General features: G+C 40.3%; 3 protein-coding genes across 3 annotated transcripts; 2 read left to right on the forward strand and 1 right to left on the reverse strand.

Annotated features, from left to right (window-relative positions):
• Positions 1 to 8,599: 8,599 nt before the first annotated feature.
• Positions 8,600 to 9,301, reverse strand: LOC115628361. The gene is made up of 2 exons (XM_030524438.1): positions 8,885 to 9,301; positions 8,600 to 8,821 (listed from the first exon to the last, which is right to left on the reverse strand). The coding sequence occupies exons 1-2, from the start codon at positions 9,141 to 9,143 to the stop codon at positions 8,808 to 8,810; spliced, it is 273 nt and encodes a 90-aa protein (XP_030380298.1). The 5' UTR covers positions 9,144 to 9,301; the 3' UTR covers positions 8,600 to 8,807.
• Positions 9,302 to 10,289: 988 nt separating this feature from the next.
• Positions 10,290 to 13,811, forward strand: LOC115628433 (cohesin subunit SA-2). The gene is made up of 9 exons (XM_030524521.1): positions 10,290 to 10,367; positions 10,453 to 10,591; positions 10,654 to 10,847; positions 10,900 to 11,084; positions 11,136 to 11,544; positions 11,623 to 12,419; positions 12,928 to 13,559; positions 13,631 to 13,750; positions 13,794 to 13,811. Exons 1-9 carry the CDS (start codon positions 10,303 to 10,305, stop codon positions 13,809 to 13,811), a joined length of 2,559 nt encoding a protein of 852 aa, XP_030380381.1. The 5' UTR covers positions 10,290 to 10,302.
• A 3,308-nt stretch (positions 13,812 to 17,119) lies between these two features.
• Positions 17,120 to 18,512, forward strand: LOC115628387. The gene is made up of 5 exons (XM_030524471.1): positions 17,120 to 17,273; positions 17,326 to 17,543; positions 17,623 to 17,790; positions 17,953 to 18,285; positions 18,340 to 18,512. Exons 1-5 carry the CDS (start codon positions 17,159 to 17,161, stop codon positions 18,406 to 18,408), a joined length of 903 nt encoding a protein of 300 aa, XP_030380331.1. The 5' UTR covers positions 17,120 to 17,158; the 3' UTR covers positions 18,409 to 18,512.
• Positions 18,513 to 19,074: the final 562 nt, after the last annotated feature.

The raw sequence follows: 19,074 nt of genomic DNA on the forward strand, positions 1-19,074 counted from the left end.
GTGCATCAGGAGCTGAATATCAAGTTTGGTAATTCTAGCTCTAGCTTACATATGGACATGGCTATAGCGACTCGTCTTGGCTTTTTTTGTCGACAAATCTGCAAAAATTACATTACATGCAGACATATGTACTCGTATAGTATGTGTGGGAAAAGAACAATAATATCGCAAAAACTTATTCCTAAGCATGCCAAAAATATAGGCCGCGTTCTTATCCAGAGAATAACTGTCAGTTGTTGGTAATGAGATTTTCCCTGCTGAGGTAAAATATGATACAATATGCGTGCGTCTGGTTATTACGAAACAAAAATCCTGTTAAGAATTTTATGGCGACCCGACGAGCGTGCTTCACACATCTGTTTTGGCCACGCTGGTGGTCTCGCTTAGTAACCGAATAAAAAATGATAACCCGAAAATAAGAAGACATCAAAGAAAGCCCCCAGAACGGCGCACTGCAGACGCAATACGAAATTAAGAGAACAAGAAAAAGCCGAGTCGAGTTAACAAGCCACGAAAAATGAAGAAAAAAGCATAATGCACAACAACATGGTCCAAACACAAAGGGTCATAATGACCCCGTCTCTCTGGTCGCTCTGGCTCTGGCTATGGCTCTGGCTCTGGCATTGGCTCAATGCAGCATGGACCACCACCGCCGACGCTGCCTCAATCTCAGCGTCAGTCTCAGCTTTGGCCTCACATCGACTAATTTATTCAATCACCTACAACGCCGACACGCGGCCAACGGTCACAGCAGTGAGCCGAGCCTAAAGCTGAACTAAACCCTTATTAATGAGCCCCCAATGAGCGGCCGCAAGTGTCGCACGCAACACGCGGCATTGCCAGCGCCGATTAAGCCCAGTTAACACACGACGGCGCAGGCAGGCTTCTGCTGTTTTGGACGAGGGCGACATATCCATATCCCGCAGCAGTTTCGCCCTCACCTTCGTCTCCATCTGCCCCTTGGCCGGCTGCTGCTAGTCCGTTGCATTTTATCGCGTTAATGGCACCAAAATGCACCGCCGCGCCGCGCCGCGTCGACCCAAGCCCAAGCCCAAGCCGAAGCCGAATCGAAACGTCCAGACCGAATGTGCGGTGACAACTGCAAGTGACCACACTGGGAAAAAAAAGGTATTCCACCAATCTGAGCAGAGAAACAAAAAATTATTGTTAAAAAGATGAAATACTGATCATAAATATAAATACCAAATAAATAGGTAAGCCCATACGATATACTTGTATGTACCATAAAATTCGACCGAATTCTAAAATACAGAAAGCAATGTTGAATTTAAGTGATGAACTGTCTTTTAGGGTCATGTTAGTATTTGGTCGTACAACTTCATTTTAATGCCTTATAGTGCTGAGGAAATTATTGGAGAATGACGCATCCACAAAATATGGTTATAAATCTTAGGGAAATCATTGCAACCAGAATCACTTAAAGATGATTTTCCGACAGCAATTATAATTCACAATAAATAAATCATTTTTTAATCATTTTGGTGAAATTATGGTTTCAAAAGTAAAATTACAAAAAAGTGAAACCGATCTGAAATTAATTCCCAATTCAAAAATAAAATAAATACTTGTGAAATTGGGGAGTACCAGCGAATTTAATAAAGATCGCGACTCCAAATGTTTTGAATAGTCGATAAGCTTAAGATAAATTTCAGAAAAAATCATTCACTTATAATTTTGAGAAACCGTGGAATTTACCAATGTCCTTTTTTGAGGATTTCATGGAAAATTACAGCTTTAATTTTATTTTTTATCAACAAAATAAATATAATAATCATTATTTTATGAGTTTTATTTGTTTCCCTAAAATAGTGATTATTAATTAAGTTGTGAAGTAAAACGCAAAATTAATCATTATATTGTGAGCGAGAGAATGAAATTAAAAAAAAAATACGCATTATTTTGTAATTTTTATAACATCACTTATGTTGATTACAGTGCCTGATAAATTGAAGACTTGCCTTACTATTTATATAAAGTTTGTTCAGTTATTCATATTTTTTGAGTTTTATTTTTTGTTCACAAAAATAATGTTTATTAATTAAGTTGTAAAATAAACTCAAAGTTAGTCATTTAGTTTTTTTTTAAATGCATCGTGCATTATTTAATCAAAATTTTAATTATTTGGCCCCCCCTTGTGTAAGCGAGTGAATAAAATAAAAAAATATGCTTTATTTTGTAATTTTTATAATAATATAATATACTTGTATATAATATAATAATATTTATATAAAGTTCGTTGAGTAATCCATATTTTATGGGTTTTATTTTTCTCTAAAATAATGATTATTATTTAAGTTGTAGGTAAAACTCAAAAGTAAAAATTATATTGTAAGTGAGTGAATAAAATAAAAAGACATGCATTATTTTGTAATTTTTATAATACTATGAATATCACTTATATTGATTGCAGTGCCTGATAAATTTAGGACCTGCCTTCGTATTTATATAAAGTTTGTTGATCTTTTTTCCCAGTGCACTGACCATAGCCCAGAATCATAAACTCGCAGACGGAATCTTTGTGTTTCAATTAAGCCAAGTCGGTGACGTTGTCGTTGTCGTTGCCGTTGCCGTTTCGGTCGTTCCTCCATCGTGTTCATCGTAAAATTCTCTTATCTGAGGTGCGCCTGCCCGCTTGTCACTCTTCGGAGCAACGTGTGCAGCGTATTGCTTGGCCCGCTCTGTCCGATTTTGTTTTATAAATAAAGACATTAAAAGTGCCGTCGTGTTGGGCTCAGATTTATTGTGGACCACCACATCAGCGGCTGCTTAACACTTTTTAATTTTTACTCGCAGTCGACGCCGCCGGCACCGCCACCGCCACCGCTGTTGTCTCTGCCGCTGCTGCTGTGGCTGCGGCTGCGGCTGCAATTAATCTTCGTGTTTAGGGTTTAGAATCGAAAAATTGTCAACTGCGTGTCGAGTTATGAGCCTGAGAAATGAGCAGTCGGACTGACCAGTGCGTGATGCAGTGGGCCGCGGAAAAGTCATAAACAGCCATTAATAAGGCGCTGAGGCAGCTGTAGAAATGGCTGGGAAGCGTCAACAAGTAGCGCCGCTGAAGTGAAGTTCTTTGGGAGCAGATGAGATTTTTGTGCTCGTAACAAGTTCCGTAGAATTATCAGCTGTCCCACTGGCCGTAAAGCGGTGACAACCTGTGGGGTCTCTGTGGTGATGGGGCAGGTGGTTCACGATTTTGGGAATTATGTTTTTATTGTGACTACGTATGTTACAAAGTGCGGCTGCAATCAATTTTTGGAAAATCCGATTTAGTGGTCAAGGTCTCAGTAGCGGGGGAATACCGAAAGCTTACTTTTTTTTTGATAACAAGCAAAAATAGGTATACAACATACCAGTAAACAGATATATTCTGTTCTTAATTGTTTTAGTTTTATAATTCCAACATTTCTTTTTTACAATATTACCCTAAATGTCTAGAACTCAAGATTATAAATAGTAATTAGCTGCTAATTTTCTTATTAATATATTTTTTCTGGTGAATTCAAAAACAAACAAGTTCTTTAAAAAAAACGTGGTTGAAAGAGAACAGAATAATAGATTAAGAATACTTTGAACTTCAATTACGTTAGGTGTCCTATGTGCTGAGGTTTCAATGATCTCCCGATAGTTCCTTAGGATCGCTGACGCCGAGAGATTAAAGCTGCTTACCAAGATATGAATTTGTGGCTTGTATTTATTCTCTTCGAACTCTTACCCTCATATGCAAACCGGCAGAACTTTCTTCAAATCTTTTTCCGCCTATCTTTTGTGGCCAAGAACCTATAAGAACTAGTGTTTGTTGAAACTGATTGAGAGGTGAATTCGCGAGACAGTATCTTAAATTTATTAAAATAACGGATGTTATGAAAATCGGGTTTTAAATATATGTACGTACATATACTTAGAGCAGAGAAGCCTAAACAGTGAATTATTCTTAAAAATTTCTAACGATTTACGATTTTTTTGTATACAAGTAGTTATTTAAAGCAAATTCTGTAGCTTTTCAATTAATTGCTATTAATTAAACTGAATACACCTAATTCTTTTTAACACGGTTTTGATTTAATACGGGTTGAAAAATAAAAATTTTATACAAGTTAAATGACTTTATTCCATTTAGCACGATTTATGTCTTTTATTTTTTTTAAACGTTTTTTTAGGAACCAATTTACCGTGTAAAAACAGAATTAGATGTATAATATATATGAGCTTAAAATATGGTGTAGAGCCGTGTTCCACTTAAAACAATGTTTGTATAGTTATTTAAAGCAAATTCTGTAGCTTTTCAATTAATTGCTATCAATTAAACTGAATATAACACATATATGAACTTAAAATATGATGTAGAGCCCTTTTTCAATTAAAACAATGTTGCCATGACGAAATCTGAGTATTTTCTAGCACCCAACAGCAATGCTTTAGCTTCTATCTGGTACTACTTTTGTTGGAGAAGCTATAGATACTCTGCTATTGAAATGCCTCATTTGATTGACAACGTATTTTGAGTTTCCTTCGCTTCGATCAGCCGGACGATCTTAAGTGCTTTATCGAAGCCCACGACTTGGCTTACTACTGCACTGTGCTTCCCACATAATAGTGATATATTTCATAATTTCGTATTTAACGTTTACCATTTGTCCATTTAGGCATTAACAAGAAACGTTGGACGTGTAGTAATGCATAAAATCGTAATTTAAACCTCACCAGGCAACTGGCTGGCTGGCTGGCTGGCTGGCTGGCTGGGCTTTTATGAATGAATAGGTTTGCTTTTTGTTTCTCTTGATTTTGTTGCTGTACTAGTATTTGTATCTGTATCTGTATCTGTGTTTGTGTTTGTGTTTGTGTTTGTACGAGTATGTGCCTTGAGGTATAAATCCGACGGCCTACTCGCGTATGCAAGACACGATTTATGTACCATAAAGGAAAATTTGAAACAACAACAACAACAACAGCAGCCACAACTTTGACATCTACGCGTGTAGAAAAATTGAATGGGCTGCAGACGTTGCGCATTTCGTCGATCGTTCCATTCATAAAACGAGTAAGGCGGGGGCCAGGTAGCTGGGGAGGGGGCAATGGCGGTGCAATTGGCAAACGCAGACGTTGTTGGCCAACGGGTTGGCTGGCGATGGTGTTGGTGTTGGTGCTGGTGATGGTGAGTCATGCCTGTTGCCAACGACGATGAGGTGTGTCAATTAGCAGGCAGTTGGCGAGGAAGCTGCAGACGTCGTTAGCTCCAAAACCAAAGCCATCGTCCTACTAATTGAGTGCCTGTCTGGGAGCCAGTCTAAGCCAAGAGCATGAGTCACCATCGACTTGCCGAAGCCAAAGCCGACGCCTGCGCTCCAACTCCAGCGCATTTATGAATGGAAAGCCACGAGCTGAAGTTGTTGCGACTGCGCCTGCGTCTGCATCTGCGCCTGCGCACATACGAGTATCTGGCAGCTACAGAAAAACCAGTTAGGTTAGGTTGCGTTTGCTTCCTTCACACGTCGCGACGCGTCGTCTATGGCAGTGTGGTTGTTGGGTGTGGAGGCGCAGCTGCGGGAACGGGTTGCTGTTGCATATCCGTTTCTATTCGATTTTGCGTTGCCGGCGTTTGACATTAAAGCGGAAGAGGGCGTTCGCAACGTCATTTGTATGCAGCTCTATTTGCAGCCCAAAACGCCGCTCGCCCATGGTTTCGTATGCGGATGGATGCGGATGCCTTTGGTCGCGTGTGTGCGGTTGGCGGCTCCCTTTGTGGCACCCACCGGTATGCGCCGCTTTGATTAATTATGCGCCATCGTTCGATTGCTGGGCCATTGTCACTTTGGCAATCAGGCAAATAGGGTAAAAATACCATAACTATTTATTACTTCTGCATTGACCCAAATATACCTATACACGGCTAAATAATTTGTTTCTTTTGAGGCCACCAGCTAATTACCTTTGTTACACTTTTCCGTAATTACAGGCTATGAACATCAACTTCAGGGCTCTGCAGGAAGCCAGGTGTCCTCGATAACAATAGAGCGTGTCAAAAAAAAGCCCCTAACTTACCTGTTCGGGAGAATGCATTTGGAATGTATTTCGTTTATTCCATTGGAATTTTTCCAATGTATTAAAAATAAGTAAAACTTATTCAGCTTTACATCCCTTAAGAATCATAACATTACAATAAAATTTAATAAATTAATTTAAAATGTAAGTAGCTCTTCCGCCCCCTCCTTCTTTCTGCACTCACGGCCTTCAAGGTATGTGTGTCTGTTTTCGGAAGAATTATAAACTTTTCAATTAAATTAAATAATCTGTTGTAAAATATAAATAGCTTTTTCTAGCCGCCTCCTTGTTTCACGTGTCACGAACATTTTCTACACTTAAACCGCCTGTTTTTGGAAAATTGATGAACTCTTCAGCATAGCTCCCAATAAATATTCTACGCAAAAATATTTGAATTTAATGCCACTATAATCTGTTTATTAAAAAATAAAATATTTATTAATATTATAAGAAATTTAGGCGGTCGTACATCGATGCAGCCGCCTTTTATTTTATAATATTTGTTTCGAAACATGAAATATAACTTTTTAAAAAGAGACTTAAATAAAAACGAAACGAAAAATGAAATAATTCGGTTTATTTGGAGGATCCCCCACCACCACTTTTAATATGCAGAAGGCACACAATTAGAAAATGGCTGCATTAAAGATACAAGGTGTGTTTCAGAGTGCACAGAACTCTTTAAAAAAGAGAGACAAACCATGAATTTTGTTTACTTTCATCGGTAAAGATGTCAAATCAGATGCCAAATCAGATGATGGAGTGATTGATAATTGAAATGAATTTCAAAATGCGATAAATTCTGAATCGATAATTCTATTCTAAAAGTCTAATTTCTAATTTGGAGCTCACCTTGCATCCAGCTAAAGGATATATCTTTCAGAAGAGTCTGCCTGCTGCCGTATAAACACGTTTTTAAAATACTCTTTTAATGAAGCTACAATATTTAACTTTTTTTTTATGTTTAATCAAAGCAAATATTTAACTTGATTCTTTTATAGGACCCTAGTATTGCTCTTAGTGCAAAGTTGCTCACTTGTGTTGCCACAACACAGTGCAACAAAGTGCTGGAAATTGGCAAAAGTTTGCTACTCAGTCGAGTGCGACTGGCATAGCAATTAGCGGGTCAGCAATACTTGTATTTAGCAATATAAGCGGTTGGCGGGCAAACTATAGGGAAATGGAAAAACATTGCCAACAAAGACGACTGGAAGCACCCCCTGCTCTGCTGTCAGAAATAGGAGTGGAGAGGAAAACAACAAAGCGTGTGCATTATTCGTGGCGAAATGTAATTGTCCCTTTTACCTTTTGCTGCTGCCCCGAGGCAGGTGTGTTAGTTTATGATTTCGACTCTCATCTGCATGGCAGGACATGCACGGACATAGACACGGGCCAGCACGGACCAGCACGGACCATGTGCGCATTTCGAGCGCCAAATGCAGCTGCAAAAATGCAAAAACGAGCAATGGACAGCGCACAGACGTCAGCGGCTAATTCCCGAATTGAAGTGGCAACAATGGAAAGGTCAAATTTCGACTGTTGCAAAAACAACTCGCAGCTAAAATCAATCTGTCCGAACAATGAATGGCCAAGACATTTTTGAATATGATCGAGGCCAGATTTTTGCAGGCCACTGGACTCCCCGACTCCAATTACGGGTTGGCAGCTGAAAGAGCCTCGGCCACATTCAATCAATTGATCTCTCAATCACGAATTTAACAGCAGCTGCCAAAAATGCTCCAATTTATTCGGGCGGTGGGCGTCATTATTTGAGCTGCCGCTGTTCCTCAGGAAGCGCCGCCGTTCATCTAAATATGCATATATGTATATATACTTACGTATACATTATATATGTATTCCTGGAAACCACAGCGAACAGAGCTTATCGCGACCTTTTTATCGGTGCACATAAGGTCACGAAATGAGAATCAGCCGCGTCATCAGCGCAGATTGAAGTAATTCGCCGCAGAAATGGAGTAAGTATATATACACGTATTTATATAGATTGCTGTCGGAGCCGGCCGGAATAAAGTTGCAAGTCAGCCGATTGGTCAGCATCGTCGGCCGACTGTGAAGTTCTGGGCCGGCCATGATCGCGTGCGATAAGCAACGTCAATATTTGTGCTGCCGTCGCTCAGGCTCAATGGGAGCTAAGGCTCATTATGATGAGGTCCTTGGGCCTGTTAGTCTTGTTAGTCTAAGACGTTTCTCAGATGTTGGCCGACAAGAGGCGACTGCCCCGACCCATTTGCTCCGTGTTTTGTGTACACGTATTTATTCGTCGGTTTGTGTGTAATTGTGGGCGCAAGCGGAGGCAGCGACCTGGCTAATTGTTTGTTGTTCGCTACCTGCTCGACATGGCTTGGTCGGAATAATTGAATTTAAATAGCAAGTGCAAGAATTCTCAATTGAATTATCAGAAGAATGTTGGCCACCAACAATGGCAACGACCGCGACTTTGTTTGTCATTCGGCTTGACTGTGCGTTGTGGACTGCGGCTGGGAACATGCAGTTGAAATAAAAATGTAACAGCATCGCATTGATGCTTCATTATAAATATATTTATTTACTTTTTGGTTTTCGAAGCACTACTCTTAACATGCACCGGACACAACACGACTTACTACAGTAGAATGAAGAAGAATTTACACGGATGAACTTGTTTGGACTCTCGCACACACAACACTAACAGCTGGAACACATGGACTTCAAGCTCACGTCCACATCTCCCAGAGACACGCTTCAGGCTACTCTTCTTCCTCTGCAAAAAGAAGGTACTTAATAATCGTACTCGTGCACCTTTCGTTTGACTATTTCTACTTACGATCTATTAAAGTGTACTTCCCCTTATGCTTGACTAGGCGCCCCTGTGCGAGCAGCGAATCAATCACGTGGTCCACGTCATTCACAATGGCTGCTATGGACTTATCCGTTGTAGTGCTGAGCATACGCAGTATCACCTCCTTCGAGGCTGGTTCGCCTACAATGTCCAGGGCTTGGTACAACATCATCTCGAAGTCGGCGCTACCCATCTGCGACTCCTCCGATGCTGGAAAGCTTGAGGCTATGTCGTCGTCTGACATGTTTGCGTTACAGAAAATTTAACAAAATTCTAAAAAACAGAAATTTTAAATAATATTTTGTTGTGTGTTGCTCCTACTAGTGATTGTAATAGACTGAATGTTCAATTTCGAATCTTTAGTTAGGCCAGTACACTAAAATAACAGCCTGCTTGACAAACAATTTGTTGCTTCAAAGATTACAGAAATATTGTTTGAGATCCTTTTGTGTGTATTGCAGAAATAAGAATGATGATGAAATGATGAATGAAAACAAAATCAAAGCCTGCTTGGCAACCCAATTTGTTCTATTGGAGTAAAACTTGTACAGAAATGCACGGAACTACGTACAATTTGAACAAATCAGTACTCTAGAAAATACTGTTCATGGTGTAGTTCTACTTCTTGTTCTAGTTCTTGGACAAATATTACAAAATAAATGTTGTATTTTATGAATTTACATCCTCATATTTATGTTTTGATTGTTATGTGTAATTACATACATAAATCATAATTGATTCATTGAAAAAATTCAATTTATTTCAATTTGCTTAAACAAAAAACAATTATGAAAGACACACATTGAAATAAAATGTCTATGTATACTCTTACCGGACACTTGCCTTGGCCGGACAGAAGTCGGTCGATGGCGAGTATCCGCCAAAGATATTATCAACTTTCTCACTTTCGACAAAACTGTTCTCAAAGGGCATTTTCGGGGAAATCTCTGAGCTATGCTTGCTGGACTGGCAGTCAAATTTTCCCTAGAGGTTCGCAGCTTTTCCTTTCTCTCTTTTTGCTCCTTAAGTAATCTACTTAGCTGTTAATTAATATTAAATTTCTATCTTCTTACTTACTATTCTACAGGTAACTTTCTCTGTTTGCCAGGTCTAATAACGTTTCTGACCATATTTGGCTTTAAATCGGAGCATATCTAACCGGGTGGCAAATAAAATTTGTGTACATTTCTTCCTTATAGTACCATTTATAGTACATTATCAAAGGATGAACTTTTGCAACCTTTCTAGGGCTTGTTCCAAAATGGAACTGAAACGTGGCGCGTTTAGTAAGTTGGCAGCTCAGAGCAAATCCCTTTCACGTTAGCCACACTGCGTTTTTTGGTTAAAGTTCTTTCTGCCCAATTTGTTGATTGGTTGCTTGTCCTCCTTACTCTTACCATTAAATGGAACAATACCAAAGTTCTAGTGATATGGAGATATGTACTCCTACAGCTGAGCAAGGACGGAGGTAAGTTTTGTGAAATATAATATACATATATGTATGTACATGTGATGACTGCTTGTTATCCCACCAAACGGTGAATTTATTTTAGCGAAGAGGATGATTTGCAAGTAGTAGATATAAGCAGCGAAGAATGTGAGATGCTCGATGATGATGACGGTCCGGAGCAGGTTCAATCTTCAGAACTACGTTTATTTAGTCTTGTACGCCGAAGAAGATTGAAAGTAGATGTGCGTTTAACCCGTTGATGTCTGTTTCTTTTGGCCTTTACTCTTAACGCATAATCTTCTAGGATATATGCCTGCAATTTATCGCGTCCTATAGAAATAACGCCAGGATGGCCCTTCTAAGATTTATGCAGTTTGTTGTGGACGCCAGCAGCTTATCAGAATATCAAGTGCCCGAAAATTTGGCATTTCCATTTCCCTACAATGAAATTCTAGAATCGGCATACACTGCAAATATTGTAAGTGGGTTACTACATCCGTCAACCAATTACTGAGGCTAAAATCTTTGTTTAGGAGTGCGAGAAGCGGAGGCCAGTAAACATGGCTTCAAAACATCTAAAGGAGATTGTGGCCAACTTTGTGCAAACATTGCTTAAGACCGCTAATGACAGCTCCATCATCTTCAATGATAGCTTTTTGCAAACTATAACAGACTTCATTAGCACCTGCTGCGATTCGAATATACGTTCGGTTCGTTATACGGGGACACTTATTGGTGAGAGGGTGGTGTCCTTTATGTGCCATTGTGCTTAGAGATTACTTGTAGGCGTGAAAATGCTGACGACCTTGAATGATTTGGTAGCCGTGGAGTACACGAAGCTGGAGCCACTCTGGATGGGAATGTTTACTCGCGTGTTTTTGAAACGCTGCCGTGATGTGGTCGAGGCCATTCGACTCATCTGCATAGACGAGCTTGGAATCTGGCTTCTGAAGTATCCGCAGTGCTTCCTCAAGCAATTTCACATTGAACATTTATTTGAGGCGTTGATGGATAAGGCAAGCAAAGTGCGTGAAAGCAGCCTCATGTCATTATTGGAACTGTTCAAGAATGAGTCTCTGCAACCTTTATATCAACGATTTGGCATGAAGTTTGAGAAAGTTCTTCTTGCATTCTCAGTGAACACTGAGAGCGAGGTGGGGGAGTACGCCGTTAAGCTGCTTGTTTCACTCTACAAGTAAGCATAGTATATTGCATAATACATATGTACTCGCATATACAGATACTTATCTCTCCAAAGAACTTTTTCTGGTAGCCTTAGCAAGGCTACGTGCCAGATAATTGATAAGTTGGTCTTCGCTGCCGATCGTGGCTTGGCGCAGGCCGCAGCCGAGCTGGTCAACTACCGCCTGAAATTAAAAAGCGAAGTTATCAATGGACCTGGGGAACAGCACTCCACTCTTATTCGAAAACTGCTCAAATTCTTCCTTGACTTCGGCGAGCACGAGCATACTGCCTACTATGTGGATGCCTTGTACAACACCAATGACATCATCGTGGACTGGTCTTGCATGGTTAATATGCTCTTGGTAGAGCCATCTGAAGACGCGGCTCTCAGCAGTAGGGAGGTGTCAGTCTTAATTGACATTATGGTGCGCGGCATTAAGCAGTCGGTTACTGGGGAAATTCCTCAGGGTCGCTACACGAAGGACCTAACGCGACAACCAAATCCGTCGGCACGTCTGTCAGTTACAGAGATCTTCGAAATCAAACTCAGCCAACTAATTCTGAAGTATAGATGCAATGATAATTTTGAGGATCTCATCAATTTGATCAAAATACCGCGGTACATGGACCTGACCGTGTGCATTACTGGCACTTTAAGCACTCAATGGCATCAGCTGCTCGATCATCTCGTTGATATAATGTTCAAAAATCCAAATGACAGAGTATTGAAGACTTGCGCCAAAACATTGAGTTTCATATTCGGTACGCTGCTGGAGTTCCCGTCGAACATCTTGGAGGCACGACGCAGGGAATTTCTTCAAAACGCTGTCATCAACTATAAGATGGCTGAAAAAACGTGGCATGATTCTGCTCTGGGTACGCATGGTGTGTATTTTGGTGTCCCATACTCGATGGGTAAAATGGTTATATTGTTAGTGAAACGTACAGCCAAGCAGATGAAATGAGTTGATCTAAATAATCTGACTATGTCGTCTATGCAGAAAACTGGACCAGAACTCTGAAATAATTTTATCCAAAATGACCAAACAATTTCACAATTCAAGTTCAAAACAAATTCGTCGTGTTTTTTATATCATATATTATTATTATATCGAAATACTCGTTAACAAATATTGCTGGAATAGTTTTCACCAGTACTATACTCTGAAGCTACAGGAAAGTTTTTGGATCATCTCTGTTTTGTTTATACCAAGCGAGCATAGTAGCTGCAGTACTTTTTCGCACCCGTAGGGTCACTGGTTCTGTGGTCTGGGCAAGACTATTCCTATAAATTCTCTCTATGTACTCGTGTTACTAAACAAGATACATATGTTTATGTTTAATTTATCTAGCCTTGAAATTGTGAAATTTGAAATTTCTGTATATTTTTTAGAATCTCGATGGCAGCGGTTGCTGGATAAACTGAAAATATTGACAGTTATATATGCTTACTTTGATCTGAGTAGCTGGAGTGTGAGTGCGTCCCTCTTCTCGAATTTTCAGAAGGCGGCAACAGATTTGGCGGAAAGCTCAATGCCTGAAGCGGCTGTGCATTTGTACCTGGAAGTCTGTTACATGTCCCTGAGCTGGGATCTCAAAAACTTGACTACTGCAGACGTGTTAGAGGCCGGCTTAAACGAAGCCTGCGAAAGCTTGCATCAAAATCGTGATACTTTTCTCCAAGCAGGTTTTACTTTAATAGAATGTACACGGGATTTGAGAGTGAGTGAGAGATCTTTCGAGTATGTTTGCGATGTTCTGGTGCTGTTTGGAGATCAGCTGCGCCGATGCTCAACTGCTGCTGTGCGAAATCTGGAGTACAAGTCGAAAATGAATGAACACGAACTGCTTGAAAGCTTTTTAAAACTACAGATCTTTATGGAAGAGCCTAGTGAGCTGGTGAAGGAGGCGCGGATTGAAGAATTGCAGAGAAATCGGCGTCTTCTGATCAGCTACTGTAAGCTGGTATCCTTCAATGTGGTCCCGATGATGCGTGCCTCTTCCATTTTTCAGTATTTCGATCAGGTGAATTGGTTTTTCTCCTATATAGCATATCCCTGACTTGTCATGATTTATTTTTCTCCCAAAATCCGCAGTACTATAAGCCATATGGTGATATTTTGAGATTTGCTTTGGAGCGTATTCTGCCCATAAATCCCATCAACTTTGGCATGACTCTGCTGCACACTTGCATAGGCGCCTACAACCGATTTTGGGCGAGGATGGGCGGGATATCGGCGAACTCGGGAAATTCTACAGAATTTGCCGAGGTTCTGAGTCTAGCCAATCGGTTGGCGGCAACATTTTCCCCCCATATGCTCGCTGGTCGCGCTGGCTTCGTCGCCTTGCAGCGCAGTGGCATTCTATTTGCGGGTCATTCATTATCTTCAGATCCTACGGCGCCACCACACGATTTATTGTTTTTACTCGTGATCGAAGTGTTTTTGCCGCTGATACTCAAACAGGACTTGCCAGGCATTCAGGAGTACTTAAACAGGATTGAGCACCCAAGGCTCCCGTCCTGCAAGGACAAAGATTGGCAGCCATTGAAGATATATCTTGCCAGCTTACAGAAACATAGGAACTCAAATAAATGCTGTAGGACAATGCTGAACCAACCTTTTGGCAATGATAAATCTCTTAATCTTGCAGATATCGAGTTGGACAGCGAGTAGTATCTTGTGTCGCAGCTTTAAAATCAAGCACCCGGTGGACCATATGCCCTTAAATAGTGGACATGTTACTTAGTAGTATACAAGTAATTAATGCGCAAACACAAATACACACTGAATGAGCATTCCGATTGAAACCTCCAAATTGAATGTTGGGGTAAGAGAGCTTCGGTCACTGGACCAGTCCAGTATGCATGCCAGGACCAGCACCATTTTCAGCTAAAAGGGCCCATTGACAAAATACGCCATACAAAGGCGAACGAATGCAGACCCGAGCTACTGGCCACATTTATAGATACTGCATTCAATCAAATGCCGGCACATCTGCTGCCTCTTACGCAAACCTATCGAATTTCCCTTGCCCATTTCCATTCAAATCGACTCGCAATGGCAGGACATGCATAAGAGCTCCTACAAATAGGGATGGGGCCAGGGGTTGCCAATGGCTGTACACGTAACTACTTGGCCTTTAACACCCGGTTCGAAGAGGGTCCTTAGGTGCGCGGGTCTTGCATTGAAATTGAAGTGGACAAGCGCCGATCGGATTTTGTGTCCATTTGCCGAGCTCGCCTTGGCGCATGCCAAACTCGCCACTTCTGGGTGTCACATTACGGGTTCGGGTGGCGTGTCCTACACCTACACCCGGCGAAGACGTTCAAGTGTTAATTGCGAAGGAAGTTCACAACTGATCAGGATCAACTGACGTCATAAAATTCGTCGTTATGTTTTCCATTTGGCACCCCGAAGTGTGGACGCAGCGGTTGAACTTAACAGCGCCTTGAGCCTTGAGTCCAACTTCGATTTCGTCACAGCTGCGAGCTCCCTACATTGGAGGCCGCGTCAGTTTGCGCAAATCAAGCACACGGTGTGTCCTGTCAGCCAGCTCCTGCAACATATGCGCAACCAACAGCAACAACAATTGGGGAGGCTGATCTTAATTGGCCGATCAGCGGGCTGCAGGCTACAAGGCAGCAAGGCAGCGAGCAGCAGGCTTTTTGCCAGGCAGGTAGCAAGTGATGGCCATAAATTTCGCGCAACTCGTAACGGGAATGCAATGCGGCATGCCACATCGCATTTTCACGCTCGCGCGCAGAGTGGAGGCGGCTTCGGAGTGTGTGTGTGTGTGTGTGTGTGTGTGTGTGCCACAGATGTGCTGATGCGCCGAAATTTACACGAGATCGAAATCGCACCGCCGCATGGCAACCTGGCGGCTGGCTTGACGGTCTCTGATCGCGTTGCCCCTGCGGTTGCGGTTTAACGAGATGCGTTGCCGCCTACTAAACGCCTCTGCCGCTTGCTCCTCGACTCGCGCATGCGCCGATGTCTGTTGCCGATAAAGGCAGCTCACTTCTCGGTTCGTCGATTAGACTACACTAGCTCTCTCGTTTTCCTGGCCGATTTTACTCCAAAAGTGTAACAGAATTTCGGACACGCGCATCTGTCGCAGTCCTCTACAATAACAGCCGTTCCCCGGGCCAGCCAAAAAATTTGCAAGGCGACACGTGGCACTTGATTCATATCGAATTTCTGGCCACAAATTGTATGCGAGTATTACACACATTGTGCGACTCTTTAAGGTTAACATTTCGGTTGCAGCGAAACCCTTGCCTACGTTTTTCTGAAACTCCTTTCTTAGTTGTCTGCCACCAACTGTCAACTTCTCATTTGGCCATATTTATAGCAACAACAGAAAAGAGGGTGAGATATGTATATATGTATATATGTACATACATATGTCTGTAGGGCTGGCGAAAGAATACAAGATGTTGATATTTTTCAAACTACCTTTACAACAAACTCAACTGTGAGAACAGTAACCGTTTTGAAAAGCAATTTAAAAGTCCACATTTCTCCATTAAAACCATTCCACGGCTTTAAAATTCAATCTATTATTATACAAGTATACCTAGCCCTCGCTTAACGAGGGGGTTATTATGTTCCTTGGGGTTGTGTTCCTAGATTTCGACAAATGCTTTTTAAATTTCCACTGTTGTTAAGGTCCAAACATTTTTGAAATTAACAAATAGCTACTCCAAGTGTTACATATTTATCATTAAAGGAAAATATTTGTAAGCGTAAAAAATATTAAAGCAACTTAAGATAAAATTTAAATTTTTAATTTAAAATTGGTGGCATTCGCGTAAAATCCATTTTCCTGCTAAAAATTTTTTTGTTTGTAGTGGCCCTCTTGCTTATAAAATAACGGGTTTTGCAATTGTAAACAACCACTGGTCAAAATTTCTTCCAATATTCATTCAATGTTTTCTGCTTAAGCTTTTTTACAAATAAAATAAACAATTCAATGCAATATAAAATTTCTTAACAGTACTGATTACATCGATGGAGTCAGTTTCAGTTGTATTTGAAATCGTGAGCATAGAGCTCTTGATGCGAACTTTTATTTTAACATTCTGATTAATTAGTATTAATTGCATGACCTGGGTCATATTTCAACAACAAAGCTGAGTTAAATACGCTTCTGTTTTCAATACTATATTTTCAACTTCTATCGTGTAAGAACGATGGTTTCAGCGTGTAAAAAGAGAAAAGGTAGCAAAGTTTTAATCGTATTAGACCGAGTTCGTATTAAAAGAGGCCGTGTTAAGCGAGGGCTAGGTGTACATACACACTGTCAGTGTCAACTATTTGCCTGTGCTAACATTTGGTCACACTAGTTTAAAGTTACTTAACAGTTTGTGCTGAGCAAGCAGGAAAGAGAATCAGAATCATTAATAAAAACTTTAATATAGTGTATGCTATTCTTCTCACGTTAGCCAGCACTACTAGCTTTGAAATATTTTTGCAAGTCACTGCTTATGCAATTACTCATTGCATCACTAAAAGTCTTATCGAAATTCGATTTGGCAACGCCTTTTTTCAAGCAACGTCATTACTCAGCACTTTGAGGAAAATCCAACAGTTTTTTTTGCGGAAAAATAGTAAATTGAAAATATGGAGATGAATAAATTTTCAACCGAGGATATGAAGTCAATATCTTTAGATGACATTGTTCGGGTGGAACGTCTAATGAAATTGCAAGATCTTATTGAAGAAAATATTGAAATCGGTACGTTGTGTTGGTAATAGAGTTCCTTTTCTTAAAGTGCACAATTTTTAAGATACGAATGTGGAAGTCCGTGGATTTGAAGAGGCGGTTGGTGCCATCACCACCCTATGTGAAAAAGCTAATGAGATAACAAAGGACTTTAAGAAGCGGTCACCTCATCCTATGGAACTTGTGCTGGACTGCGACCTACTGAGACGCAATTACGAAGTAGTTGGAAAAGCTATTAAAAACGATTTGGGTCTTACAGACCTGAGATTCGCCAAAGCCATTGTAAGTAAAAGTCGCTTCGATATGGAAATGTGTCCAAATGTGTATATATTCCTCGTATTTAACTTAATACTTAATTTAGCGAGAGCTGGTATACAAGGATGACGAGGAAGACTGGGATGTATTATGCGACCTGGCCTGTCAGCATAGCAGATCGCTTTTTATAAATTCCAGCATGTTACCGTTCATAGACGTAAAGCCAAAGCAACAAGTTAAGAAAAAACGCGTCTTACGAAAGCGAAAACCTAAGGTAATTTAAATATAATGAATCGAAAGTAATGGGGGAGCGAGGGAATAAAATATTGCAACTCTAAAGTTTGGGCCTTAATGGAACCTTAAGCGTTTAAGCTGAATAATATATATATTTTTATTTTATATTTTATTTTATTTTTTAAATATTTTTTAATAATAGGTTGCAGAGAAGCGTCCCAATGTAAGTGACAAGCTAGACCGACCGAACAAAGTCTCGACTCTATATAAAAAAGTATACGAGCAAACTAAAACGATTTATCAAGATGGCAACTTTCAGCCGATACCATACTATAAGTTGGTTATCGATCCTGATAATTTCATAAACAGTGCTCATAATGCTCTCATGGTGTCGTTTATTGTGGCCGAAAATTTGATTTCAATTAGAAATGGTGCTGATGGACTACCGGAAGTCACAGTTGTCACTAGTCCCGATGAGGTTGCGGAGAATAAGCCTGGACAGGCTATATGCCAAATGGATGTTCAACGTTTCGAGGTAATATCCGTACAAATCCTTCAAAAGCTGTAATCTGAACATTTTGTTTTGCAGAAGTATATCAAGTATTACAAAATAAAGAAGCCAATGATATCACGCCTCTTTGCTCTAAAAGACAAGTAATATTGTTCGTTACATAAAATGCATAATTTCAATCAATTTTTTTAGACACAATCACTCATTTTATAAAAATGTTAAAAATGTTTTAATAAACAGCAATAAAAATACGGGTAAAGGATTATCCAGCGATGAATATTCAACCATACTGTTTTATTCTATTATTTTCGTCAGTAGCAAAAAGTCTACCAAAAATAATTGTGGAAACAATTAATATTGATTCTCCAATATAATTTCATGCAGAATATTGTAAGGTATTATAAAATATCCGGTTTTCATGTGACATCTGAGCTGCATCAATTTTGATAATACCTGTCAAAACTGAAGAACATTAAGAGTTCTTTCGGAACTTTGGTTTCCAGACTAAGCACCCAAGCCTTAAAAACCAGGAAAACCCCGATGTGAAAATATTGTGAGAGGCAATATGGTTGATTAAGTGGGATTAAGTCTAAGGTTGATTAAGTCTAAGTCTTAGAATCCTAAGTTGTATTTTGGAGCATTAGCTGGATCATTAATCTAGTGTCGCTGCATTGCAGAGAGTATGAAAAATGTGCCTCTAAATGTCGGAACACATTAGGAACACAAATACATGTAAGTACCGCACTGAGCGGATCGGGATGAGCGCCGGAAAACTCGCGTAGTTGCGTGTTAAAACATCGATCCTGCGATTTA

The sequence above is a fragment of the Scaptodrosophila lebanonensis genome, unplaced genomic scaffold (genome assembly GCF_003285725.1).
Source record: "Scaptodrosophila lebanonensis strain 11010-0011.00,11010-0021.00 unplaced genomic scaffold, SlebRS2 tig00000113-arrow-arrow-pilon, whole genome shotgun sequence".
NCBI classification, from domain to species: Eukaryota; Metazoa; Arthropoda; class Insecta; order Diptera; family Drosophilidae; genus Scaptodrosophila; species Scaptodrosophila lebanonensis.